General features: G+C 40.0%; 2 protein-coding genes and 1 non-coding gene across 6 annotated transcripts in view; 2 read left to right on the forward strand and 1 right to left on the reverse strand.

The window, feature by feature from the left end:
• Positions 1 to 3609: 3609 nt before the first annotated feature.
• On the reverse strand, positions 3610 to 25584 carry SPCS2 (signal peptidase complex subunit 2). The gene is made up of 5 exons (XM_020879869.2): positions 25138 to 25584; positions 12740 to 12823; positions 11690 to 11850; positions 9839 to 9973; positions 3610 to 4388 (listed from the first exon to the last, which is right to left on the reverse strand). Exons 1-5 carry the CDS (start codon positions 25582 to 25584, stop codon positions 4202 to 4204), a joined length of 1014 nt encoding a protein of 337 aa, XP_020735528.2. The 3' UTR covers positions 3610 to 4201.
• On the forward strand, positions 11400 to 11471 carry TRNAC-ACA (transfer RNA cysteine (anticodon ACA)). Its single transcript has one exon. It is a non-coding gene; the product is annotated as a tRNA-Cys (tRNA).
• XRRA1 (X-ray radiation resistance associated 1) overlaps positions 25531 to 27462 on the forward strand; it is a 67724-nt gene continuing 65792 nt past the window's right edge. For all 4 annotated transcript variants that reach the window (XM_020879861.2, XM_070473249.1, XM_070473248.1 and 1 more), the window contains exon 1: positions 25531 to 25613. The gene's annotated coding sequence lies outside the window, so the exon portion shown is untranslated. The remainder of the gene's footprint in view (positions 25614 to 27462) is intronic.

The following is a 27462-nucleotide window of genomic DNA, read 5'->3' on the forward strand; positions in this document are numbered from 1 at the left end:
GCTAACCTACAGTGTTCAAATGGGTCAGTGACAAGGCCTTTTCTCCTGACTTCTGCTCCGCGGTCCGTGCCGCCTCTCCCCTTGTCAACCTGTTGGCGCCAACAAGCATCTGCAGTTCAGGGACTGCTGGTTTGGTTGTGTGCCCCACTGCGCATCACTGTGGATCTCCCCCCCAGTTTATTGGCATTTCTGACCATTTTGCACCCAGGGCTCCCTGTTCCCATGGGGCGAAGTTGGATGGTGACTTACATATTTATATTCAACAGAGCTATAAAAAGGGAATCCTTCTCCTCCTCAAAGACACCCCAGCATACACAAAGTCTTTCCTTAAGGCAAGAAGAGGGAGTGAGAGGGATGGGTCATGAAAGCACTTTTGCTTCAGTGGTTACCTGCCTGGACTCAACAAACTCTTAGTACTGAGTATTTTTGGTCCACTTAGAAAGCTTTATATCCTTATTTCTGACACTACTCATTTCAGCTTTGGGGAAGCCATTACTCATCAGTCAGCCATACTGCCTTCAACTGGAGCCACAGACTTGCTTGCCTCATCGTCAAACCATCCTCTCATTCTCCTGCTCTGACAATTGAGCTACAACCAGTCGGACAGTATATTTCAATCTCACCTCTTGTTGCTTAGCCTCAAAACATTCATTAACATGTAAGAGAACTAGAGGCCATTACTCCCCTCCTCACACAGCAGCAGTTGGTACCAGGCCCCAGGTTATCCTCTCCTATCACCTGGCCCATGACCTTCCTCTTCTGGAAAGCCTTGTCTGTCAGGAACCCATCCTTGTTACGAAACTATCAACAGTAGCCCATGAAGGGTTTCAAATTTTATCCTCCTTGCAAACAAGTTAACCTACATTTTTCATGAAGGCTGGCAGATGACACGAGACTTCTGGATCAGAGACAAAGAACTTTATTACTTATAATGCAGCAAACAGCAATGAGTAGGTTTGTGCTAGTTCCCCATTCCCCTTCCCCAACAAAACTGACACAGGTAGGCCTAGATGGGTGGCCTACATGTGCAGTAGGTTGTGTCATGAAATCCTCCTGCTCAGAGGAAAGTGAGCACCAACCAGCACACCTTCTGAGCAACTGTCTTTAAACCTACTTCCCAGTACTAGGAGCCTACAACCACCTCCCCAGTCTTCATTAGCAGGCAATAGTATATTCAAAACATTCTGAGAAGGGGGCCACAGAGAATACCAGACTGTCATAAAAGTTCCATGGCATTAAAAAAAAAAGGTTAATTCTTGAAGTATCTGTGGACAGGAGAGGAGTCACCTGAGCAAACGTGCTTTCAGGCTGGACTGTTAAGTAATAACATGAGAGGCTGTCTGTGGGGACAGGGCACATTTTATAAAAAACATTGTGATATTACAGAGCCTCTCTGGTAGCTCAGCTGGCAAAGCCACCTGCAATACAGGAGAACCAGGTTCAATTCCTGGGTCAGGAAGACCTGCTGGAAAAAGGATAGGCTACCCACTCCAGTATTCCTGGGCTTCCCTGGTGGCTTAGCTGGTAAAGAATCTGCCTGCAATGTGGGAGACCTGGGTTTGTTCCCTGGGTTGGGAAGATTCCCTGGAGAAGGGAACTGCTACTCACTCCACTATTTTGGCCTGGAGAATTCCATGGACTGTATAGTCTATGGGGTCGCAAGAGTCGGACACAACACTCACAGAAAGTGAGTGACTTTCACTTTTCATTATTAGTAGAAGCGTCCCCAGATATTGTAACTTTCATCAGGGGGATAAGGTTTAGGTCAAGGGAAGTCAGGGGTGGTGATAAGGTAAGAGGGTTGGTGTTAGAAAGCTCTAAATTGAGTAGGAACTTGGACCCAGAGAAAAATACAACTGTGGGTAGTACAAGGAACTTTCATGGCTGTTCTGAAGCAAAAAGATTGTTTCTAAAAATATATGAAGCACCAATTGTCAAATACATGTTAGCAGCTCAAATTTGCAAATACTGAAAAACACAGCTGTCTCCCCACTCTCCTTAGCAGTCTTATCCTAGAATACCACAACTGGGTAGATGATGGGTAGGGGTGCATGCAGGATGCATGGCTAGGCTGCTAACCCATTTCTTTATTTATTAAATCAATACTGCCTCAACTGGTAACTGGACTCAGGGGAACACCTTAAGACATCCACACAGCCTAAGAAATCTCAAAGTAGGGATTTAAGGGATAATAGCATTCATATTCTTTGAAATAAAAAATGTTTTATATATAGCCATCTCTAGGCAGTAAGGAATCTTCATAATCTCAAAGGGTACCCTGTCTGAAAGCTCTTTTAAAAGGTTCTTTTAGTCCTAGAGAAGAAATGAGATTTGCCCAAGACCACAAATTAAAATACAGCTGAAAACCCAGGTCTCTTGTCTATCACTCAAGGATATCTCTTTTTCTCCCCTTCTCCCAAATTGACTTCTCCCATGGGATAATGAAAAACCAGAAGAAAATAAACATACCAATTAATAAGGAAATATCACAGTTAAATTAAAAGCATTTCTACCATGGAATATTATGCAACTATTAAAAATGCATTTGACCTACGTATACTGACAGGGAAAGTACTTAAGAAATACCAAGTTAAAAAAAAACACAATGTAATTCAATTTTTGTAAAAAAAAAAAAAAAAAGAAAGAAAGAAAATACATGTTCATATATGTAAAGAAAATGGTACAGCTGGTATGAAAGAATTCCAAGGAATTGTCATGGAGAGGGTTATTCCTTGTTTAACAGTAACTCGTTCATTATAAAAATATGATCATCTGATTACACTTCCAAAAGCTTCAAGTGGCTGACAGAACAGAATTACCACTTGGGGAGTGGGGAGAAGAAACTAGGAGAGAACTACAAGGCCTACCCAAGGTTCATGGAAATACAGAATCCAAGACTTCAACTTCCTATCTAGTGATACCCACAATCTTCTACTGTGTGATGCTAAATAGGGCAACATTCCCAAGTCAAAGAGGAAGATGTGATAACTGGGGTTTCTTATAATCCGATTACAGTATTAGGTACTGGGCTCAGCAGGAACTGTACTTACAAGGTGAGCACAATATTCCTATAGGTCACAGGATCTGGGCAACTCCCAGTTCTTCTCTAACCCTAGTGGGAAAATACTAGAAACGATGCTGCTCACAACTCTGGAGCCAGACACAATAGGTTTAAATCCCAACTCTATTGTTAGCTGTGTGGACACAAATTAACCAATTTTTGTGTCTCAGTTTCCTCACCTATAAAATGGGGATAATAACAGTATCTACTTTCTTAGAGCAGCTGGGAGCACTAGTGAGTTAATACACATAAAGAACTTGGAATGCTACTCAGCACAAAGTAAGTACTGAGTGTCATTACTGTCATCACTGGAAAGCGAGCAGTTCTCACCTACAGGTTCTCAGGGGCCTCTGACTAAACAGAAACAAAGGAAACCTATAGTAGTAACACCGTCAACATGTACTGCTCTGTTCCTTCCATCAAGACTATGACTCCATTTTCAGATCTTCTTTCCTTTTATTGAAAAAAATTTTAGAAAATGGCAGTTAATAAAGGGCACAAACAAATCAACAGGGATATACTAGTGGAAAATATAGACAACATAAAACTTACATTGGCTTCTTTAATTGGTTAAAAGCACAAAACATAACAGGCAGAAAGTTTCTCTTAAACAAATTAAAAAGCTATGTTTTTCCCCCCAATTCTCCCCAAGTCAGATATATACACACCCACAAAAATGGTGTGTGAAGGGAAACTGTCATACACAAGAAGTTGTATGAATTAAGGGAAATTAAGGGAAACAGCAGTTGAAACAGGAATTAACATAAAAAGGTCAGCAACAGGTTAACAATTTTAAAAACCGAGTCTTCAAATGCGGCATGGCACAAAGCTATACTATATAAAGTACTGCTAGGTATGAAGGAGGAAGTCTGTACGGCTTTTAGCAAAAATGCTTTTCCAGAAAAGCAAATCAAAACAATGCAATCAGCAGACCAAAGAGGCTATAGCTAGATATCAGAGCTACAACTTCTCATATCTGAGCTAGAAGTTTCTATTTATCCAGAATGCACTAAAATTTCAAGACAAAACAGGGACATTTTTAACATTTCCTACTTTATCCATATCAAGTTCTCTGTTTCTTTCTCCCTCACCCCTAAATTCGGCAAGATCCAGCCAAAAGATGGCAGCTTTTACAAGCAGCTATTTTACTTTTCTTTCTGTGGCAAGACTGTCATGGAGTCTAGATATCTCAGGCTCATATGCGTCCATGACCAGAGTCCCGCTGTGGTCAAAAAACTTAGCAATGGACTTGGTGAACTCAGCTTCCCGTTGCTGCTTCGTTCTTCCACTGATGAAGGTCAGTTTCAGAGTGTATTTATCATCAAACCTAAGCAAAGATGACAAACCAAAAACCAAACACAGACATTCAGTCAGTAACAACAGAGCACCAAGAGTTTTTGAAGAATAGCTACTGGTGATGTAGGGAACATACAGCATTATCCTTTCCAAAAAAAAAAAAATCAGGGGACCTCACCCAGGATAAAAAATCTGATTTGTAGGTGCTGCTATGACCCCCCTGATTTAAGTACTATGTGCCTCCTTTACCTTGTCATACACTGCTAAATCACATGGACTATCTTCTCTCACTTCTGCCCTTTACTTTGCTGCTATGGTAGCAGGATATTGCCAGCAGACACTACTCTCCAGTCTTACCTGATTAGGTTCCATTTGTTAATACTATACTGGGCATAAACTTTTCTGGGAAAACCTTCCCAAACTGAGTTAGATGTCTTGCCTTTGTCATACCTACACCATCCATCAGTCAACCCAAATACTGAGTGCCCATCATCTGCTAGGTCTAATGATAGACTCCTGTGCTGTCAATTAAATTATCTATTGAAATGATAATCATGTATTTGTGTTCTTTACTAGTTTCAGGGATTTTTGAGGGGAAAGATTTTGTCCTGTTTTCTATTCTTAGCTTGGCATTTAATCGGTAATCAAATCACAATGAATAAATGAAGAACCCTTGCTTTCATAGATGTTCCCCAATTCCACGCTGCTGGGTCCTTGCGCCCTGTAATCAACCTAGCCTCAGGTTCTGTCCTGATCCCAGGCCAGCAGTATCTTTTACTCCATGAATTCCAGAGATCCCGTTTAGGTACACCTTAAGGTATCTTGAAGGCCTTTACTATCTCCATTCATTCAAGAGGGTTTATGACATCAACCCCTGGCAGGCCAATGTTCCTCTCCCACCATCCCTACCTGTTTCTGTCTCCATTTAATTAGGGCATATTCAGTGGATTGTCAGGTTGATATTACCTTTAGACGAAGCAGATGCTTGAGTCTCAGATTTCTCCCTGTGTGTTTAAAAGAGGGAAAGTCCCACCCACTTTATAGGATCACAGTGCCTATCATTAACCAGTGCTCAAAAAAAAAAAATCACAGCTCGATAAATTGTTGTGTAGCCAGTTACTTTCAACCTGGATAGACAGGAGTAAAGGTCCTTGAAAACTTTCAACACCTCAAAAAATTTTTTCAAGCTCTGCTCAACTGCTTCCAACTGATATCACAGTGATTTTTGGACTTTTGAGCCCGGTTCCATGGCTATAATGGCAGGACACAATCTAATTTATTTTAAAAAATAGTTACTCATTAATTCAACAAATATTTACTCAGGGCCAACCACTATTCAGGACTAGGCAGTATTGGATGCTAAGGATATACATCAATGAATACAACAGACAAATCTCTGTCTTTTGAGACTTTTAGTGTGTGTGAGGGAATCAATAATAAAATAAAAATTATAATGTTCTTTTAAATATGGAAAGTCGTCACGAAGCAGATGTTTTGAGTATAACCTAAAAGAAGGTGAGAGAACAAGCTATCTGGAAAAAGTATATTCCAGGCAGGACACAGTAAATGCAAAGACCCTGAGGCAAGCACATGCCCAGAATGTCTGAACAACAGAAAAGAGGTCAATGCAAACAGAATGGAGAGGAAGAAGATGAGAATCACAGGCTATGGTGTGTCTGCAAATGTGTGGAGGGTGCAGCTACATAAGTATGGACTTCTAAGCTATGCTTAGGATTTTAGCTTTTCTCTGCGTGAGAGGATTTTGAGATGAGGGTTGAGCTGATTTGCCTTATGTTTTAAAAGGATCATTCTGCGCACTGTATTGGAAATAGACTATGGGCAGAGAGAGCAGCTGCAGAGGTCCATTAGGACATTATTACAGTAACCTAATTGAGAGATGATGGCCATGGTGGAGATATTAAGTGGTCAGAATGAATACAATTAGAAAGTAGAGCTGACAGAATTTGCTGACAACCTATTCAAAGGACTAAGAGACAGAGGAGACAAAACGACTCCAGAGTTCTGATCTGAGTATCTAGAAGGATGGAGCTGCCCTTTACTGAGATGAGGAAAATGAGGAAAAGCAGGTTTAGATGAGGGATAGCAGAATTAGGTTTTGGATATGTTAATTCTGAGATGCTTAGTAGGATCCAATGTCAATAGAAAGCTGCTACATAACTGGAGTTTGGAGAAGAGGTCTAGGATGAAAACACAGATTTAGAAATCTTCATTATTACAAATGGTATTTAAAGTCCTGAAAGTCTGGCTAGGAATACACCTAGTGAGTGAATACAGACAGAGAAGAGATGCTAGGAATAGGCACTAGTGGCATTTCAAATTTAGAGAAAGGGGATAAGGAATCACATAGGACACTAAGGAACATACACACAAAGATAAGAATTATAAGACTATGGTATCCTAGAAGTCTAGTTTTTAAAAAAAAAATTTAACAAGGAGAGAATTATTCACTGTGTCAAATGTGACAGGTCAAATAGGATGAGGAAAGAGAACTGAAGAAAAGCAAATCCAAGAGATGATGGGAGAAGACAACAAAAGGAAAAGAAAAATGAGAAGAAAACGTGAGGAGGATAAGGGAGAAGAAAAACAACTTTTTCAGTTGGGACAAATTACAACTTATTTGTATGCCAGGAAAAAATGACCCAGCAGAGAGGGAAACACCAAGTAATCAAGAAGGGACAGAATCAAGTGGATGAATGGAGTGGAGGCTTCGGATAGGAACTGAGGAAGAAGGCAGAGTGTAATGAGTGCTACCAAGTGGATAAAGATGGGAGACTTGCGGCTGCTGCTCTCTCCCCAGAAACAAAAGAAGCTGAGAGTGAAGTGGGGGAGGAGAGCAAGAGGTTTGAGAACAGAGAAGGTAGGAAAGATACTCAAGGACAGTGAGAGAGTAACTGGAATATAGAAATGCCATGGAAGCTAAGTTAGGTAAGGAGCAAGTGAGACAATGAAGAGAAGAGGGCCAGGGAAAAAGATAGTGGGCTCAAGGATTATGGATGCCACTGGGGCTGAAGAACTGTTGGGGCAAGAGAACAAGAAGGAGACAAACTAGAAAAATATAAAGCAATGGTCAGAGAGTGAGATATTTAAAAAATGAAATTAGTTATCAATAATACCAAGATCTAGGGTATGTCTCACAGAAAGTAAGTATTTAAGACACTGCAGAAAACAAGATAATCAGAGGAGAGAAAGTAAAACTAAGAGGCCAGCATCTTGGAACAATCATCTCCTGGGATACTGAAATCATTGATTAAGCCTTCTGAAAGGAGCTATGTTAAAGAGAGTGCCAGTGAACCAGGAGCCATCTCCAAGCAAAGAGAAGTGAGTCTGTATTTAACTACAAGGAGAATGAACAGAGGTGGCATATTTCCTCTCCACAGGCACCAACAATGTGGCAGTTGATAAAAGTCAGCAGTGAATGTGGAAAAAAAAAAAATCAGAACCCTCATATACTGCTAGTGAGACTAGCAGTATAATGTAAAATGGTGCAGCTGTTTTGGAAAAGAGTCTGGCAATTCCTCAAACAAAGACTTACCATATGACCCAGCAATTCTTCTCCTAGGTATATGAGAAATTAAAATGTTTATCCACACAAAAACTTATACATAAATGCTTATAACAACATTATTCTTAACAGCCAAAAGGTGGAAACAACTAAAATGGCCCTCAACTAGTAAGTGGATTAAGAAAAATGTAGTATATCCATGCAATGGATTATTATTTGGCACAAAAAGGAATAAAATATTGATATGTTTGAACCTTGAAAATATTATGCTAAGTGAAAGAAGCCAGCTACAAAAGATCACATATTGTGTGATTCCATCTGTATGAAATATCCAAAAGAGGGAAATATATAGAGACAGAGAGATTAGTGGTTACTTAAGGTTTGGGAGAATGAGGGGATAGGGAAATGACTTATCTATAGGATACAGAGTTTCTTTTGGTAAGGATAAAAATGTTTTAAAGTTAACTGTGGTGATGATTGCAAACATTTTTAAAAACATAAGAAACCATTGAACAACTTTAAATAGGTGCACTATGGTGTGGAAACTGTATTTCAAAAAGGCTGGTAAAAAAATATTTAAGTCAGAATATATAATGAAATCAGGATGTTGCCTGGGTCTAGAATTCTGCAATTCTGCTTTAGTGCTCTGATACAGAGTATAGATTTATGACAGCTGAGACCAAAATGGCAGCTATGAGTCCTGCCAGGAGATAAGAACTACGGTGCAACATCAGAATGAAGCCCAGCTCCTCCTCACAGGCATCTCCACAAGCTGGTAATGAGAGGCTGTATGGCACTGATGCTACACTTACCTTCATATACGTGAGTAACTGGAGAGCCTACTACGTGCTAGGAACACTACCATGTATTTTTAGGATAGTGACTGAGAGCATGAGTTCAGCCATGGGCTAAATTCACTTCTGGGCTCTATAACCATGGAAAAATTAATTAAACCCTTTGAGCCTGTGTTCTTATCTTTAAAATGGGTTGTTCTAAGGTTTAAATGAGACAATGTGGTTGGCACAATACTCAGTATATAGTAAATGCTCAGTATATACTTGCTATCATAATGCTTGGTGTACAGCTGAACAATAAGGGGGCAGTGTTAAGGTTGCTGACCCTCCGTGCAGTTGAAAATCCACATATAACTTATAGTTACTCCTCCATATAGAAGGTTCCTCTGTATCCACAGTTCCAAATCTGTGGATACAACCAATAATAGATCATGCAGTACTTCAGTATTTACTACTGAAAGGAAAAATTCCATATGTAAGTGGATCCATGCAGTTCAAACTCCTGTTGTTCAAAAGTCAACTATATATACCAGTTGGCAGCCTCACAACAACTCTACAAGTCATTTTTACCCTACTAAAGCTCAACCAGTTTACCCAATACACCAAAAGTCACACAGCTAGAGATGAGCTGGAATTTGAACCCAGTTCTGGATACTTAGAAGACCTGAGATGTCAGTTGCACAAAGTTACACTTATCATTGGTCAGAAACAGACTGAATTGTGCTTCTCTGAGTTGCCCAGTGCATTGCTTCAGAGATTTCTGATTGCACAGACTGCAGTCAGGATCACAGAAGACACAGAAGCTAAGGTGGTTCTTCAAAGACAACTGACTTCATACCTCTGGCCTTTATAGTTTTATATATATAGTTTATAGTTCTGCTCTCTAATTGGCTCCGTTTATTGGCCACAAGGAAACAGAACTGTTCTTCATTCTCCCACCAAAGTTACTTTCTCCCACAATTTATCCTCAGAGCACTTCTGTGACAATACAATCTCAGAAGTGCAACAGGAAAAATCTTCTAGTTCATTCATAATCCTTTCTTCACTTTATATGACTAGCACTCTAATCTGCCAAGAGTAGACATACAATAGTCTGTTGATAATGACTAAACACGCAGAGAAAACCCAACCTCAGGATTTAGGAATCTGTGAGGATAGTAATACCTTTTGAGACTGGACGACAGTTGCCAGATATCATCAGGATCCATGCCTGTAGGATCTTTCCTGTGGGCCACGAGAAAAATGCTCTTCTCCTTATACGAAGTATAAATGGTCAGGATCCCCATCATCACAAAATAGGTGCAGATAAAGTTAAGGGGGAAATACACAACATACACACAAAAGAGAAATAACACAAACTGACAAACAAGGGCTACAAAAACTTCCATAATAGTCCTAAAGAACACAGTTTTTTCTTGCTGTAAAAATACGGAAATTGTAATTACTTTGTATTCATCCTTATGTTTATTGCAAGAGAAGCAAGGATCTCTCTGGTTAGTTCTGTAAAGACCATCTCAGGAAGAAAGGAAAAAGGTAGAGGGTATAAAGCAGCTCTCTCTCTTAGGTTCAAGGACAACATATATAAGAAGATCCTCTATTACCCAGTTTGTCAAGACTGGTGTTTATTTCTCCATACGATAAAAAACAAATAACCACAGTGGACTTGACCACACAACCAATTTCAAAGGTGATTAAAAGAAAGGGAAACTGACTTTAAAGCAGTTTACTAAAGAGTCTCATGCTCCACTAAGTAAGCCAGCTGGGTGATTACAACAGTTTAGCTTACTATAAGAACAATTACTTCATACATACATATAGGCTTATTATTAAACTCATTTTTTGATAGTATTAGCTACGATATTTGGGTTCCTGTGTGCCAAAAACTGGCATAAGAACTCTGTGTACATATATCATTTAAATAGTGCAAAGTGAATGAGCTTTGGAGTAAAGCAGTCCTAAATTTGAATTCTAGTTTTTAACCAATGTAATCTCGACAAATTATTCCTTACTCCAAGGCTTAACACTGTTGCCTCTAAAATGGCAATTAAACAGACTTTTTAGAATTGTCATTAGATTTAGTGATGCTATATATACATTTTAGAGTATAGCACACAGAAGACATTTATAATGGTACTCATTACTATTACGTATAAAAATGGTATGATTATAAAAATGGCAAGATCCTGTTTTGTTTTAAACAAGTATAACCAAACAAAAGAAATTCCATTAAGGCAGTTTCTTGGGAGGCCATATAATTATAATAAGGTTGCTGTCATTGTTCAAACCTCTTTGGAACTCCTTTGGGAACTGTCTCTAGAACCCATGGCATATTCTTTGAACTGCCTTAATTGTGAAAAAGTTCATAATGGGTTGGTTTGTGTGATATTGAAAGGAGTCAAGGTGCAAATTCTGGGACTATGATTTGAGATCAGTTTGTACACAGAGGATGAGATGGCTGGATGGCATCACCAACTCAATCGACATTTGTCTGAGCAAACTCCAGGAGATAGTGAAGGTCAGGGAAGCCTGGCTGTGTGTTATGCTACTAAGTGCTCACACTTAGATTATAACTTCTACATTAATAACAGAATTAAAAATAAAATAACCATATTGAATCTAAAATATCAATAATTATAACAAATTTACAGATGCTTACATTTCATAATGTTAAATCTTAACATTAGCAGGCCCCAAGGTGAAAGTTTGGGTTTTTTTGGTAGGAACTTCCCTGGTGGCTCAGATGGTAAAGCATCGGCCTACAATGCGGGAGACCCAGGTTCAATCCCTGGGTTGGGAAGATCTCCTGGAGAAGGAAATGGCAACCCACTCTAGTATTCTTGCCTGGAAAATCCCATAGACAGAGGAGCCTAGTAAGCTACAGTCCATGGGGTCGCAAAGAGTCGGACACGACTCAGCGACTTCACTGTCACTTCACTTTTACTTTCAGAGAAGAATATCAGTAGAGATTTTAAACAAAAACTGTCAGTAGAAAACAAACCTGAGCTTAAAGGATATGATATAACACACAAGGCCAGAACAGGTTTGGACTCTGGGAAGGGATGCATATAATCCCAAATCAAAGCCACAATGGCGAAGAAACAGGAGATGGTACAGATGATGAGGCGACCATCAATTAGACCAAAATTCTCCACATACTTGTACTTTTCCAGAAGTACCTAGTGAGAAGAACAAGGAACCAAGTTAGTAGGACTACTTCCCTCCTTGTACCTGCTTTTCTTCTTAATTTCCATGATGCTGCTAAGTCACTTCAGTCGTGTCCGACTCTGTGCAACCCCACAGACAGCAGCCCACCAGGCTCCCCCGTCCCTGGGATTCTCCAGGCAAGAATACTGGAGTGGGTTGCCATTTCCTTTTCTAATGCATGAAAATGAAAAGTGAAAGTGAAGTCGCTCAGTCGTGTCCGACTCTTAGCGACTCCATGGACCGCAGCCTACCAGGCTCCTCCATCCATGGGATTTTCTAGGCAAGAGTACTGGAGTGGGGAGCCATTGCCTTCTCTGTTTCCATGATGAAAGTTAAGTTAATCATTTAAATGACCAAGTAGCTCTCTCCAATCAGGATTTTGCCACTCGGAGCAAAAAAAAAAAAAAAAAAAAACTCAATGTGTTTACAAAAATCACAGAGAAAAAGCTCATCAACTTCTGACACATTTTTTTAAATCCTTATCTTCTTCTTTAGACTGAAGCTAAAATTTTCTTTTCCCTTTTAAAATAGAGAGATGATCAATCATGCATGACCATCCTATATTCCCTCAACCCTCTTGCCTCTAGGCTAATTAATCTCAAAAACAACAGATTACTAGTTTTCTGGAATTCAAAAATTAAAGAATTTGAAGAGAAATTTGAGGTAAGTAATAATTATATTTTTAACACATGTTCCCCTATATATACTGCAAGGTTCAGAAAATGCTTTCTGTCTCAATTCCTAATACTGAAAACTAAACTCATTCCAATGCACAGAAAGAAAAAGTCCTGCAAGAGATGTGCCATCAATTGTACACGAACTAATGGACACCGTCCCTCACCTCTGCCCCCAAGAAAGTACCTTTTTGGCAGAATCATCCAAAGAATTTTTCACAGCTGATCCATCCCATTTGTCAATTTTTACAGGCTTATCGTCAATCTTCCACTGTAAAACAAATGGATAAGTTGTGCATTAAGACATGGCATCTTACTAAAAGTACAGTGAACTACTTCCTTAAGAGCATCCTCAAGTATGCATAATATTTATTCTCTCTCCTGATGTTGGACAGCTAAACAACAAAACACTTGAAAATGAATTTGAAGGAAACTAGGTCACTACAATCAGGTGGTAATCATACAATGTAGCCAGTCTCCACCCTGAAAAGTCAAATCTACAAGGGCAGAACACTGACATGGGTTGTAAAGACTGTAGTGTGAACTCAAATATCCCATCTCCATTTTACCCAAATATGGGAACAGAGAAGAATTTCATCTGTTCGTCCTATCACTTTGCGATTACAAAACTCAGACAATATCCATCCACACACTAACAAAAGGATGGTCTTCTTTAATACATTTTTGTCTCCTGACATTTTACCAGCACATCTTAAGTGAGAAAACAGCAGATTCAGTGTAGTCTTTTGGAAAGAACATTTTGAATTAAAAACTGAGTCTTCTCACCAGTTAGGTACGTGACTTTGGACAAAGCCTGCTTCAATTTCCCTCATCTGTAGAGGTTTATAAAGGTTCCCAAATACTGTGCTAATTAAAGGCAAATGATTCTCTCACACACACTGCTGGTAGAAGTTCAAAATGGTGTAACACCTACAGAAGATAACTTAGCATCTTGGATTCAACTTCCCACTTCTGGGAACTTTTCCTTATATGCACAGACATGAAATAATACACAAGGTCATTCACTGCAGCACATTTGCAGCTGTAAAAATATAACTCAAGAGCTCACTTACACCGGACTGGTTAAACAAACTATGGTATACCCAGGAAAAGGCTAAGGGACATGGGTGGGAATGAGACTTTTCGATGAGTACCTCTTTCACTGTAAACCATGTGAATAGATTCTGTAAATTTTTTTTTCTCAAATGTAAGTGATTATGTGAATGTAGGTTAAGTGAAACAGGGTACAGAAATAATCTGATAAACCTGACTTTTTATAGATCATACGTCCAACTCAATTTTTTGAGAACAAGTGAACAAGTATCGTATGTCATAAAAATTACAAACCAGCAGACAATCCAAAATTCATTTGGCTTTAGTATAGATTTTACTGAAGGACAGAGAAGAAATTTTAATATTATTTAACTCTCTGATTGAGCACAAGTTCAGAGATACTGTGGACAAGAAATAAAGAAATGGAATAAACATCTGTAAAACATGAGATTTTAAAGGAACACAAAAATATAATTCATCAAACTTAATTTTGTATTTCTACATGCTATTACACATAAAAGAAAAACTACTCTGTGAAGTCTGTTGGGAGAAAATACATGAGCTAAAACAGTCATACTTCAAGTGCTTAAAACACAAATCAAGGCTTCTCCCCTTTGTGTCTCATACAAACAAGAATTTTGTTTGAGAAATTACTACTGGCAGCATGCTACAATAAGATTCTCACAGCCTGCCAGCCTACAAATCAAACATGACACCTAATTTTAAAAACACAAATTGAAGCAAGAAGAAATTAATAGGATATCTAGCTAAATAGCTCACTTATACTTAGTTTAGTAAATCCCATTTTGGTAACAGTGAGCAAAAGAAAGAAACCTGTACAGCCAGAATCCATGACAGAATTTTAATTATTTATGAATGAAAGTCATTAGGTCTTTTTTGGCTCATTCCAAAAAAATGATGTTCTCATAGAAACTCAGCCACACGTCACTACTTGCAATGCATTATAGAAAAGAAACTTGACTCTACAATTCAGAGGATAATTTCTTGGCAATTTGGGGGGATAAAATGCATAAGAAGCCATCACAATGTGTTCTAATATAGCCTCAGTTCTAATTCCACTGGTACCTAGAAGGATCTTCAATAAGTGGAACAAGAACGTTTCCAGTCAATTACATGACCAAGAAAATTTATAACTGATTTCTGAAGAGATGGGAGCATCATTCATTCGGTGTACATGAAAAAAACCTTGGCCTATGTCAAAGCAAATAGCATCTCTGCTGTAGCACAGACACATCTGGAAAAAGGGCGGGAGGGCGGACATTTTCCATCATTGTCAAAAACTGTCCATCAACTAAAATGTATGATATTGGTCATCTACTCTCCACTGCTATTCAAGGTATTTTAGAAACCATCTTCTTTCCCTCACTTCTCTTCCTCAACCCTGAGTAAATTATCTTCCTTTGTAGTTAATAAATAAGACAAAGCAAAGGTTGGTTTCTTTTATGTTGAACCTCTCAGGATAAATCACAAGAAAATTCTGTGTAGAAAAGAAATATAGATCTTAGATTGCCATCCTTAGAAAAACCTGTGTAAAAGGATGGCTCTTGGGGAGGTTGGCTGGTAAATGGTTTCCTACACTGACATTAAAACTTTCCCTAAGTGATAAAGAGTAGCTCACTATGCCTAAACTGCTTGTATAAACAACATGGTTTATGCTAAATACCTGTTTTTCTTCTAGGAGTCTGGAATTTTGGCATAGAACAGGCAGAGGGTGCCTATTTAATCAGCCCTTTAATAAAAAACTTGGGCACTAAGTCTCTAGTGAGATCCCCTGGCAGACAACACTTCACACACATCATACCACATTGTTGCTAAAGGAATTAAGCACAACCGGTGGGAATTTAGTGGGATAGGACTCTCAGACTCCTGCACTTGATTTCCTCTGGACTTCATCCTATTCATCTTTGCCCTTTCCTGATTTTGCTTTGTATTCATTTGCTGTAATAAATCTCACCCAAGAGTATGGCCCTGCAGGTACTTCTAGTGAATAACAGAGCAGAGCGATCCCGGGGAGCTCTGATAAACAGGCAGTATCGCCAACTGAGAGATAGCAGATGTGGTAACCTGGCACACAATTCCGCTTCCCCTCATTTCCTATGTATTAGAGATACATGTATATTGGGCACAATCAACAATCAGTGTTGACTAAGCTAATATTTGCACCAAGATTTAAAGAGTTCTGTAAGTTATTAAAATTTTTTAAAAAAGATTTAGCAGTCCTGCTTTCCCTCCCGTGAGACACTCCTGACATTGTTCATTTCCCATTCCCCACAGACAGACAGGAATTTCAAATCCTTAGGCTGATTTTTTGGGTATCCACCTCTCTATCTTAGGGAAAAGTTTATGTTATTATTTTCAGTGTTCAGCATTAAGTCTTCTTTTTTCACCCACCATGAAAGATGAGATTTAACCAATTCATCCCTTATCACTTTCACATTTACTTTTCCTGCTCCTCCTTCACCATCTCTTGAATATAGTTATAGTAGACCAATATTGATTTGTTATCACATAATACCTTATTTTTTGCTAGATCATTATTTGGAGTTTACAATATGATCATAAATGCTGTTCACAGATTAAGTCATGTAACTGATTAGGATTCCTTTTCCGTATAGCTTTTTGCTTTCTTTGGAGCTACTACTGTTTTCATGGCTGTTTTTAATCAGACAGTGTATTTCTCACCAATATATTCTCAAATTCTTCTCCAGTTCTTAAATCTCCTCTCAATATTTGCAATCATATTGAGCACTTTGTGAATTTCATCTTCCTAGAGAAACCTCTCTGGAAGCCTTCTGACCTGCTTCAATCTAGGTGGTTCCCTTAACCTCCTCTTGGGCTGATCTCCCTTTTACCACATCTGAGGGTTCCCTTAACCTCCTTTTGGGCTGATCTCCCTTTTCTTAGATACCATGTCTCACTCTTTGCTTGGTTCACTATTCCAGCTTCCGTCCATTATCCCCATCCCTCTCCCGCTATCCATATTCATATATTGAAATCCTAAACCAGAATGTGATGGTTTTAGGAGGTGGTACATTTGAGAAGTAATTAGGTCATGAGGGGCTTCATGAAAGGGATTAATGCCTCGATAAAAAGACATGAGAGAGTTTGCTTCTATTGTTTTCCACTATGTGAGGATACAAGAAGGTTGTGTGCAAGTAGTTAAGAAGGCTGTTACCAGATGCAACCATGCTGGCACTGGATCTCAGACTTCCCAGCCTCAAAACTGTGAGAAATAAATTTATGGTATTTTTATTAGAGCAGCCCAAACTGACTAGCATCCTCTTTTTACAGATGTTACAGATAACATTAAGGGTCTAAGAAATTTGCCTAAGGTGAAAGCTAGAAAGTAGTAAAGCTGGGACCTAATCACGTTCTCATGATTTCAAAACCTACACTCTCACTACTTTACACTGCCTTCCCACAAAATACAAGGAAAGGAATTATTAGCCATCAAAACCAAAAGGAAACAGATCTCTGAAGTGACAGTCACATAAAGAATCTTGATTCTTAAGTTATAGTTAATAACCTAAAAAAAAAGCTTAAAAAGATTTTAATCTTAATATGCCAACAAAACCTATAGGATATAAAATATTTGGAATTTTCCATTTTCCTCCATTTGAAACCAACTGCTATTTGGCTGAAAATATAGTTCAAAAAGTCCTATCTTAAAGAAATCACTTCTCTGCCACTATCAGCACAAAACACTATCAAGCCAGCATATCTGATGCCAAACCTTGATGACAAACCACTCACAAAATTTATGCATTTGACTGCTTTTAGAGAACATTACAAAGACTCAACTTTAGTTATGATCCTCCACTGCAAATTTGAATTAAAAATTTTTAGTACAGTGAAGTAAAGTTATGCAGTGACAAAGATCTCAGTGGATTGCTTCATAAAGTTCCTTAGCCTGAAAACAGGGCAGAAAGACTCAAAAGATTCCTCAATTCGCACTGAAGAGATGAGGATACCAGAGGTAAACTGTGTCAACAGAAGGACCCTGCTCTGATTTTAAAGGAACTTGAAGAAATATTATTAACTCTTTATTAATATTGGCTTGAAGAAATATTAATAAACCCTTTTTCTCCCTTTTTTGGACTCTCAGATTAGATGGTGGCTACAGGCTGCAAAGAGGGAAAGTAGTAGGAGATATGGCACATGACAGAGGGAGTATATCCTAGATGACCTTATTTACTAGGTTAAGGGACTTGAGACTTTATTCTAAAACAAGCAATGGAGAATATTTTAAGCAGGTGAACAACACAACCAATCTGTGTTTTTTTAAAAAGTCATTTTTAGAGGCAACTTAGCAAAAGGTCGGAGGGGAGTAACAATGGAGATAAACACTTCAGACGGGGCCCAATTTAGATGCAGGGCTTGAATTAGAGCAGCAGCAGGGGGATAAAAAGGGAATATTTATGAGGTATAACTGGCAGGACTTACTATCAGACTAGTACAAAAAATGTCAAAGAGAAAAGAGAGGTGAACACTAGACTAGAATTTGGGCTTAGATAACTAAGCTGTCATGTTGTTTTCCAAGAGAAGGAACTGAGCAGGAAAGAAGAGAAATACACATTTGCATATGCTGAATTTGAGATGTTTAAGCTCTACAGTTACAGTGATTTCAGAATTTTCTAAACCAAAATAAGATAGTGAAAACCTATGGCAGACTCAGAAGCTGAGATACTATTTGAGTTGAAAATAACACACCCCTGCCTCCCACATGTACACATTTGTGAAAAGATCACAAAGCAGGAAGTTCAAAATAAGAAAAAAAAAAAGTTCAATTTGGGGAGCAAATGATGTTTGTCTTGAGGAAGCTTACTATCATCTAATTTAGAGTACAATTCAGAAATACCAAGATATTATAGCTCCTGGTAGTATAATCTTCAATTTCCATCTTTTTTTTTCTTTTTTAATAAAAATGGCCAAGAAATACTGCAAAGAAAATTACTTCTTACTAGTGGCTTATTACTGTCTATAGTTATCACTGGAGTTAAGTTGCAGCTTAGAAATTATCACATCTTAGTTATGAGCATGAACATTAGTGGCAACACCAGAGTAAGTAGAGGTAAATAAGTGGAGGTTAAGTAAGTGGAGCTAAGTAAGTGGAGGTAAGCAGACTGGCTCCAGCTACGGCAAGCAGGCACTGAGACATATACACCTGGGGCTCAGAGCAGAGGTCTATATTGAAAACATAAATGTGGAAGTCATTAACTTACAGACAGTATTTAAGCCAGGACACTGTGCATCTCCCTGGGATGATTGTACACAGACAGGGCCAGGGGCTTGCCAGTATTTACAGGTCAGGAAGAAAAAATAACAACAATAAAGACAGATAAGTGGAGGAGGAAAACCAGGATAAGTGGCATTCTAAAAGCCACAGAAAGAAAATATTTCAAGAAAGAAGTTATCAGTGAGTCATATACTCAAGATCAGGGAATAAGAAAAACCACTATTGAGATCTGACAAGATGGAGGTCAGAACAGAGAAACGGTGCAGGCAACAGCTAAAACAGGAGCTGGGCTGTCAGAGGTTATTAACATCTATGATACCACTGTGTTATACTGTGATGAGTAAGTAGTTAAAAAAAATAACTTGATGCTTTAAAGATTACACCATAAACGCTGTAAAAAGAATCAGTTTTAAAAAGAGATCTAATTTACGTATCAGAAAACTCATCATATAAAAATGTGCAATGGTTTTTATTCTACTCACAACATTATGCAACCATCACCATCTAATTCCAAAACATTTTCATCATCCCTCAAAGATACCCCATACCCATAAGCAGTTATTCCAATGACCACTACCCCACTCCCAGCCTTGGCAACCATTACTTTCTGTTTGCATGAATCTGCCTATTCCAGACATTTCTTATCTACAGAATCGTATAATATGTGGCCTTTTGTGATTAGCTTTCTCACTTAGTGTATTTTCAAGGTTCATCCACATTGTGTCATGTGTCAGTGTCTCATTCCTTTCTACGGCCAGAGAATACTCCACAGCATGGATATACCCACACTTTTATGGCTTGCTTCCACCTTTTAGCTATTGTGAATAATGCTGCTATGATCAAGTTTTTCTGTAGACACATTTTCAATTCTCTTGAGTTCACAACTAGGAGTGGGACATGCTTAGTTTTAACTTTTTCATCATTTTACATTTCCATCAGAAATGCAGGAGGGTCCCAATATCTCCCCATCCTCACCAAAAAAGGTTATTTTTCTTTTTTTATTATAGCCATCCTAGTGGCTTCTCATTGCAGTTTTGATTTGCATTCTCTAGTAACTAATGGTGTTGAGATCTTTTCATGTGCTTACTGACCATTTGTATTAACATATCTTCTATGAAGAAATGTCAATTCACATCCTTTATTCTTTTTAAAATTGGTTTGTCTTTATTATCAAGTTAGAAAACACTTTATATAGTCTAGATCCTAGAGCCTTATCATATATATGACTTGCAAGTATCTTCTCTCATGCTGTGGACTGTCTTTCCACTTTCTTGATAATGTCCTTTGATAAGAAAAACGTTTTTTATGAATCAAAAATAACGAGTTTTGACATGTTTTTAAAGTTTGGTTTGCAAAATGCAATTAAAAGTCTGCATCTTACTTCTTTAAACACAAACACAGGCACCACAGCAGTGCCATAGAACTGTTCACTCTGTCAGAGCTTGGTTAGGGTACAGGCATACTACCCTGTTCAAGTTCGGCAAGTGAAGATCCCATTGAAGAGTATATATGACCTAAGGATGCACAGCTGGTGGCTGACAAAGCCATGGCTTCAGCCTAGGTCTTCCAACTTCAAATCAGATGCTCTTTCCACTACTACATTAGCTAGAACACGGTCTGCTCCAGTATGAAAGGCAATGCGCTGAGTAAGGTAAGAGCACTGGATGAAGAGCTGGGCCCAGGTTCTAGAACTGTAACTGACTGTGTGGTCTTGGATAAATCACTTCATCTTCCCCTCTCCAACTGTATCAATGTCTGTATATATGTCTCTAAAATGAGGAGGTTGGAACAGATGAACTTCAAGATCTCTTCAATACAAACACTTCAGAGAAATCACTATTGATTAAGCAGAAGAGTCGAAAACCAAACAAGAAAAAAAAATCTTAAAATGTCTGAATCAGAAGGGATTTAAAAAGTCATCTAAGACAGAAGTTCTCAACCTGGATGTAACTGTTAAAATGTAGAGGAAATAAATAGTTACGTGTGAAACCATGCAGCTGTCAAGGCCCCACCTCCAGAGAACCTGATTCGGTTCTGGGACGAGGTCCAGGAGTTTGTATTTTTAACTAAAACCCCAAGAGGGTCTGAGGCAAATAGTCTTCATAACACGTTACAAAAAATATTACCTAAGAAGTACAGAGAAACTAGCTAGTTAGTGGCAGACAGCTATCTATGTTTCCTTCAATGTTTACTATGTACCAGAAACCACTTTTTAAGGTAAAAACTATTATTATCCCCACTTTACAAATGAGGAAACTGAGATACAAAGAGATTTTTTAATTTGCCCAAGAACACATTTCTGATAAGTGGCAGAGCAAGAATTCAAAGCCAGCCAGCCAGCCTGGCACCAGAACCTATATTCTCAACTACTAAGATATAAAAACTCTGCATTAAGATCAGGTTGACAGTTCAGCCAGGAGACAGAAATACACATAAGAAGTTAAAAGGGCTGGGTACAACTTCTAAAAAGCATATTTTAATACCACATGCCAATTTTAATAGCCAAAAAATCCAGCCAGGAGACAGAAATCCAGCTATGAGATTAAAATTTAGATACAGTTCTGAAAAGCATGCTTTAACAGTGTAGTAGTGTCAGTCACTCAGTCAAGTCCAACTCTTTGTAACCCTATGGACTATAGCCCACCAAGCTCCTCCGTGCATGGGATTTTCCAGGCAATACTGGAGTGTGTTGCCATTTCCTCCTCCAGGGTATCTTCCTGACTCAAGAATCAAACCCGGGTATCCCACAGTGCAGCCAGATTCTTTACTGTCTGAGCTACCATAGAAGCCCTGGTGCTCTAATACCACATGTCAATTTTAACAGCCAAAGCAAATTAAGTAAACAATTTTTTTTTAATAGCCTGCTACATAGAACAAAATACTTTGATGCATTTTGGGGAAACAAGTTATCACAATGATCTAAGTTACTCTGTGATGGAAGCTGGAAGGTTATATCTGCATATCTATTTTTAAGATCAGGAAGCTAGAATTGCTTTGTTCTCCAAGTCAGTTTCAAAGGAGCAGAAACTCACATCTGTTTAGGCAAAACTAGAAGCACATTTGCATCTCTTTATTACATTTCTTCATGGCAAATAAAACTACAGCTGCAAGAAATAAAAACCCTCCAAAAAAACAAAACAAATTGAATTAAAGAAATGTAAGGTGACAGTCCCTCATCTTCTCCATGTTCTCTTCCACAGTACCTGATTTTCAGACAGTTAGAGGCACCATCCTCTAAGGCAGTTTCTGAAGACTGGGGTGGCAGATATGAAGTTTTCTCTTTGTCAAATTCAATGCTTCAGGTACTTATTCTACGTTGATCACCACAGAGAACCTCTTATGGAAAACTGACATACTAATTAGGGGCAGGGTACAAAACAATATGTCATATTAACTGACAGCTAAATTCCCATGTGTAATAAATGCTAAAGACTTCAGAGGAAGAACAACTCAATGTAAGGCTGAAATCAAGCCTTCCAAGTAAAAACACCTAAACAGCTCTGGGTTTATTTTCTCTCTCCTCAGCCCCTCACTTCTTGCTTAATTCTGCCAACGTTCTCTTTTGTGAAGCCTTTCATCTATCTCTGCTATTAAGTTAAGAGTTCTCCTCACCTTGTCATTCTGTTTTTATAGCCCTTTACAAAGGCCATATATCAATTTATTATACAACAATATTCACAGTAAGCCACAATTATGTATGTGTATCCACATTTTTACATCAGGAAATTTAAGCTCAGTAATACCACATAACTTATCCAACATCATATAGTTTTCAACATGCTGCACTAGAATTCAAACATGTCTTTCTTTTTGTATTAAATCCCATACAGCAGTATGGTATGAGGCCTATAAGAAGACTTTTAAATTCTACCACTCCCAACTATCTGAATGATTCTTCTAAAACCACTTTATATATTAGACTCAAAAACCTTCAGCAGGCTTCCTACTCCTACTTCGGGCAATCCACGCCCTTCTCTATCTGGTTACAGTCAGTCAACAGAGTACCTGAGAAGCAACAGGCACTAACCATACACCTTTGCTCAAGGACATTTTTACCCGGTATGCCATCTGTCTCTCAAAATAAGGTCCCAGCTCCACCAGGGCTCCCACCCCTCCTCAAAATGGATCTCAGGGATCATTCTCTCTCTCACTTGAACTTCGTAAAAAGTGCACAAGTGAATGCCAAATTCTTTTATGTTCAGTATTTTGGACTTATACTCTGCTATACTGAGTATTTTCTGACAGCAGGATTTTTTATGTTTTCCTCTACCATTACATGTCTGAATTAGATACTCTTAAATTTCAGAGGTCATTCATGTTTATCATCTCATTTGATTCTCCCCCAAACTCTAGTATTTCAGGTGAAGAAAGGAAAACAGTGACATTAAATGACTTGCTAATCTTCATATTACTTTTCAGTAATCACTGCCTTAGCAGACTGTCTATGCTTAGTATCTGCTTGAAGTGGAGGAAAAAGCAAGAGCACTCAATGGGACAGCATGAACACAGGCCATGAGGTGTTCACCCAACAATTCCCAATGACTATCAATCCCCAATACTTTCACATAGCTTGGAGCAATTTCCCATCCCAACTGCTGGATAGGAACAGGCCAGAACATGTTCCTATCTCTTAAAGGTTAAGAGTGTATGTATGTAGTGTGTTCAGTCCCATCTGACTATTTGTGACCCCATGGATTGTAGCCTGCCAGTGGGATTTAGCAGGAAACCCCATCTTTCTATGAGATTTCCCAGGCAAAAGAATACTGAACACTATTTCCTATTCCAGGGGACCTTCCCGACCCAGGGATTGAACCTGAGCCTCTTGTGTCTCCTGCACTGGCAAGAGGATTCTTTACCACTGTGCCACCTGGGAAGCCCTAAAAGGGTGCTGTACTTAGTCGCTAAATCGTGTCCAACTTTTACAACCGCATGGACTGTTGCCCACCAGGCTCCTCTGTCCATAGATTCTCCAGGCAAGAATACTGGAGGGAGTTGCCATACCCTCCTCCAGGGGATCTTCCCCACCCAGGGATCGAACCCAAGTCTCCCACTTTGTGGGCAGATTCTTTAGCATTGCAGGCAGATTCTTTACCGTCTGAGCCACCAGGGAAGCCCGTGTAATTCAAAACCAGTGACACCCAAAAAGAGAAGCAAAAAGATCTGGATAGGAACCCCTCAATATGATCACCTACTCATTTCTTAAGCACTCAGCAGGTGTTAAACACACAGAAGTCTAAAAGCTGTTTTCAATTAAAAGTTAACAATCCTGACTATGTTAAAAACCCCAAGCTTATCATTTCTCATCAAACTGACCCAGGACCCTACAATGAGAGAACTGGAAGAAACCTTAGGATACATTCATTTTACAGATAAGGAAATAAGACACCGGGAGAAGCACATTTCAAGGTCACACAACTAATTAGAGGCAGAAATAGTACTAGGACCCGGATCTCCACGCAATTGTTTCTTTCAAAATGCTATGTAAAGGGCAAGAAAGGCCAACTCAGGAGAATTTTCATTTTTCCTTTAAGTCCCTGCTGCTAGGCCCGCATTTAAAAAAAATAAAAACTGGATGGAGAGAGGGGAAAAGAGGTCAGCGTGAACAGGTAGCAAGCATATACATCCTATTCACTCAAGACACATTCACCTGGCCTGGTAGCAAGGCGAGAAAAAGGGGGAGGAGGTGCGGGGGTGGGGGGCAGTGTAGAAGGAGAAGGAAAAAAAAGATAAATCTTAAAGACTTCCTGTTAGGCCGTAGGAGAAGTCGGTACTCGAAGTTCAGTATTCGGGTATCGGGATAAAACGCCTAGAAACTTCAGGAAGCAAAAGCCCAAGAGCACTTTGGAATCTGTAGCAGCATGCAAGTGTGGCGGTCGTCGTGGGGAGCTTGGAGACTACTAACTTCGAAGAGTTGCTTTCATTCAGTCGAGATTCAATCTTCCCTGTCCGTGAAATGAATACATTCAACAGTGGCCCCCCAGCACCACCGAGGAAAAGCGATGGCGCTCTGAAGTGTGGGGCTAATTAAATTATCTTAAGCAGCTGTAGTGCCCAGCATTTAGGAGGAACATTTGCCAGAAGAAAAAAAAGTCCTCAAGAGGAGAGAGCCCAGGTTTGAGCTATGTAGGAAGCACCGGTTAAGGTTCCCACGGTGAGCCAACGAGAACTCCCTCTGAGAAGCCGCAGAAGAAAAGGGGGGCGAGGATGGGAAGAAGGGTTCGCCGCCTCCCTGGCGCTCCCCAGGCTTCGACTGTCCCCAAGAATCGACTTCTCACCTTGTCCAGTAAACCGCTACGGCTACTGCCTGTCCCACAGCCGGAGCCACCGCCAGCCCCACTACTGCCTCCGCCACCACCGGCTCTCCCGCCCTGAGAAGCCGCCGCCGCCATCTTGCTTGCCTCTGCGTTTCCCTCCCCTCCTAAACTTGTCCGAAACCGATTGGCTGAGACTGACGGCGTGACGTACTGCGCGGAGTCCATCGGGATCCGTAGTTGGAGCTGGCTGATGCGAGGTTGCCAGCGGAAGTGGCCGCGAGGCTTGCCGGGACTTGTAGTAATTAGAAGCTCCAGCCTTCGGTTGCCGTCTTCTCGGCCAGCCGCCGCGTCGCGGTTACTAAGAGGTGGAGGGGTTAGTGGCAGGCGCCACGGTGGAGCGGCTCCGAGATTCCCGAGAGGCTCAGAGGCGCGCATCCCGCCCGACCGGGACGTCGCCCCCGCCGACATCTCGGAGGCGGAAGCGACGCCGGAGGCAGGTGTGGCTGGAAACTTAGTTTGCGTGAGGGGTTAGTCTCCGCCGCTCCACATGTAGTGTTTCCCAAGGATGGGAGTAGGAACTCGTCCTTATCCTTGTTTAGCCTTGTTACTGCACTTACTGGTTTTCTGGTGACTGTCATCTTATTTTCGTGATACAGAGAACTCACAGTCACTGAGTGCCTGTTGCCTACCAGGCACTGTCTTCGGTCTTAAGTGCCTATATATCCATTCTCATTTAGTCACCTGACGGAACAGTTAGATGAGGAAACTAAGGAACTTAACCAAAGCCAGATAGCATGGATCAGAACCTAGTTTAGCAGTTAGGTGTTCGTGTCATCAAACCCGTGCCATGCTCCCTTTGTTACCACCTGGGGTCCTTGGACTCTAATCAATAGAAATTGATAAGAGGCCAGGCAAGGAATTCAGGCAATATTTTATTGGGACTCCACTTGCAGTAGGCTTCCCTGATAACTCAGTTGGTAAAGAATCCTCCTGCATTGCAGGAGACCCCTGTTCGATTCCTGGGTCGGGAAGATCCCCTGGAGAAGGGAAAGGCTACCCACTCCAGTATTCTGGCCTGGAGAATTCCACGGATTGTGTAGTCCATGGAGTCGCAAAGAGTCGGACACGACTGTGTGACTTTCACTTTCCTTTTGCAGCAGCAGAGAGCAAAGCAAGAAACAGTTGTGTGTGGGGGTGGCGAGTGACACTGTCCGTTAAATGGGGTGAGGGTAAGGAGCCAAATGGGTGAGGTGGGGGAGTGGCTTACTGTGGTCTGCCCACACCTTTTGTGGTGCTGTGTGCAGGGATCATGCACAGTATCCTACTTTTGCTCCTGGCACCTCAGAAGTGGCAGTTGGATTTTGGCCTTTTTATGTGTTATTGTTCATAACTTGCCCCACCTGTGCATGCATGCAGTTATTTTTAGCCCCTTCTAGTTTATTTGTATTAATATTTTTTTGCTGTGCAAAGAGGTGTTTGTCCAGGTACTAGCACTCTAGTAAAGGGTCCCAGGTCCCAGCCTATATCACCTTTGCCTCTTTGCCTTTACAGTTTTCAGTTCAGTTCAGTTCAGTTGCTCAGTTGTGTCCGACTCTTCGCGAACCCATGAATCGCAGCACGCTAGGCCTTCCTGTCCATCACCAACTCCCGGAGTTTACTCAAACTCATGCCCATCGACAGTTTTAGGATGTAATAATATTATAAATTTTTATTAAATTTTTTACACAATATTTATTGAGCACCAACTTTGCTTGCAGCTGTGCTAAGAGATACTAGGGGATCAGAAAAGACCTGTTCCCTGAGTTACCATGTAACAGGACCCAATACACTATTAGCTACCACATTGCCTCATTTTTTTTTTGTTTTTGATTCCTATGAAATTCCTCGTGGTGGTTTAGTCACTAAGTCGTGATAGACTCTTGAGACCCCATGGACTGTTGTCTGCCAGGCTCCTCTGGCCTTGAGATTCTCCAGGCAAGAATACTGGAGTAGGTTGCCATTTCCTTCTCCAGGGGATCTTCCCAACATAGAGATTGAACCCAGGACTCCTGCTTTGTAGGCAGATTCTTTACCAACTGAGCTCAAGGGAAGCCCTTGAAATTCCTCACATAAATGTCCAAGTCCCTGAACAAATTAAGTATTACTATGGAAATGTTAGATGCAGTTTCTTCATTTATGTGAAGCAATCCAGTCAGATGCCTCTGTAGCTTCATGTTTATCTTTTAATAACTTGTTGAGTTTCAAGACCCAGCTCTAATGTCACCTGCTCTGTGAAACCTTTCCTGATCCTCCTCCTTTCTTTACAGACAGAATGGAGAACTCCATAGCATTGTGTTCATGGTTCTG

Source organism: Odocoileus virginianus, chromosome 10, assembly GCF_023699985.2.
Source record: "Odocoileus virginianus isolate 20LAN1187 ecotype Illinois chromosome 10, Ovbor_1.2, whole genome shotgun sequence".
In the NCBI taxonomy this organism is placed as follows: Eukaryota; Metazoa; Chordata; class Mammalia; order Artiodactyla; family Cervidae; genus Odocoileus; species Odocoileus virginianus.

Excerpts from the sequence above, each read along its gene's own strand:
- SPCS2 (XM_020879869.2), bottom strand. The coding sequence starts at position 25,584 with ATGTCGGCGGGGGCGACGTCCCGGTCGGGCGGGATGCGCGCCTCTGAG. Across the intron at positions 11,851-12,739 it reads TGGATGATTCTGCCAAAAAG|GTACTTCTGGAAAAGTACAA; the intron begins GTACTTTCTTGG and ends TCTTCTCACTAG. Across the intron at positions 4,389-9,838 it reads CTGTCGTCCAGTCTCAAAAG|GTTTGATGATAAATACACTC; the intron begins GTATTACTATCC and ends ATCTTTGCTTAG.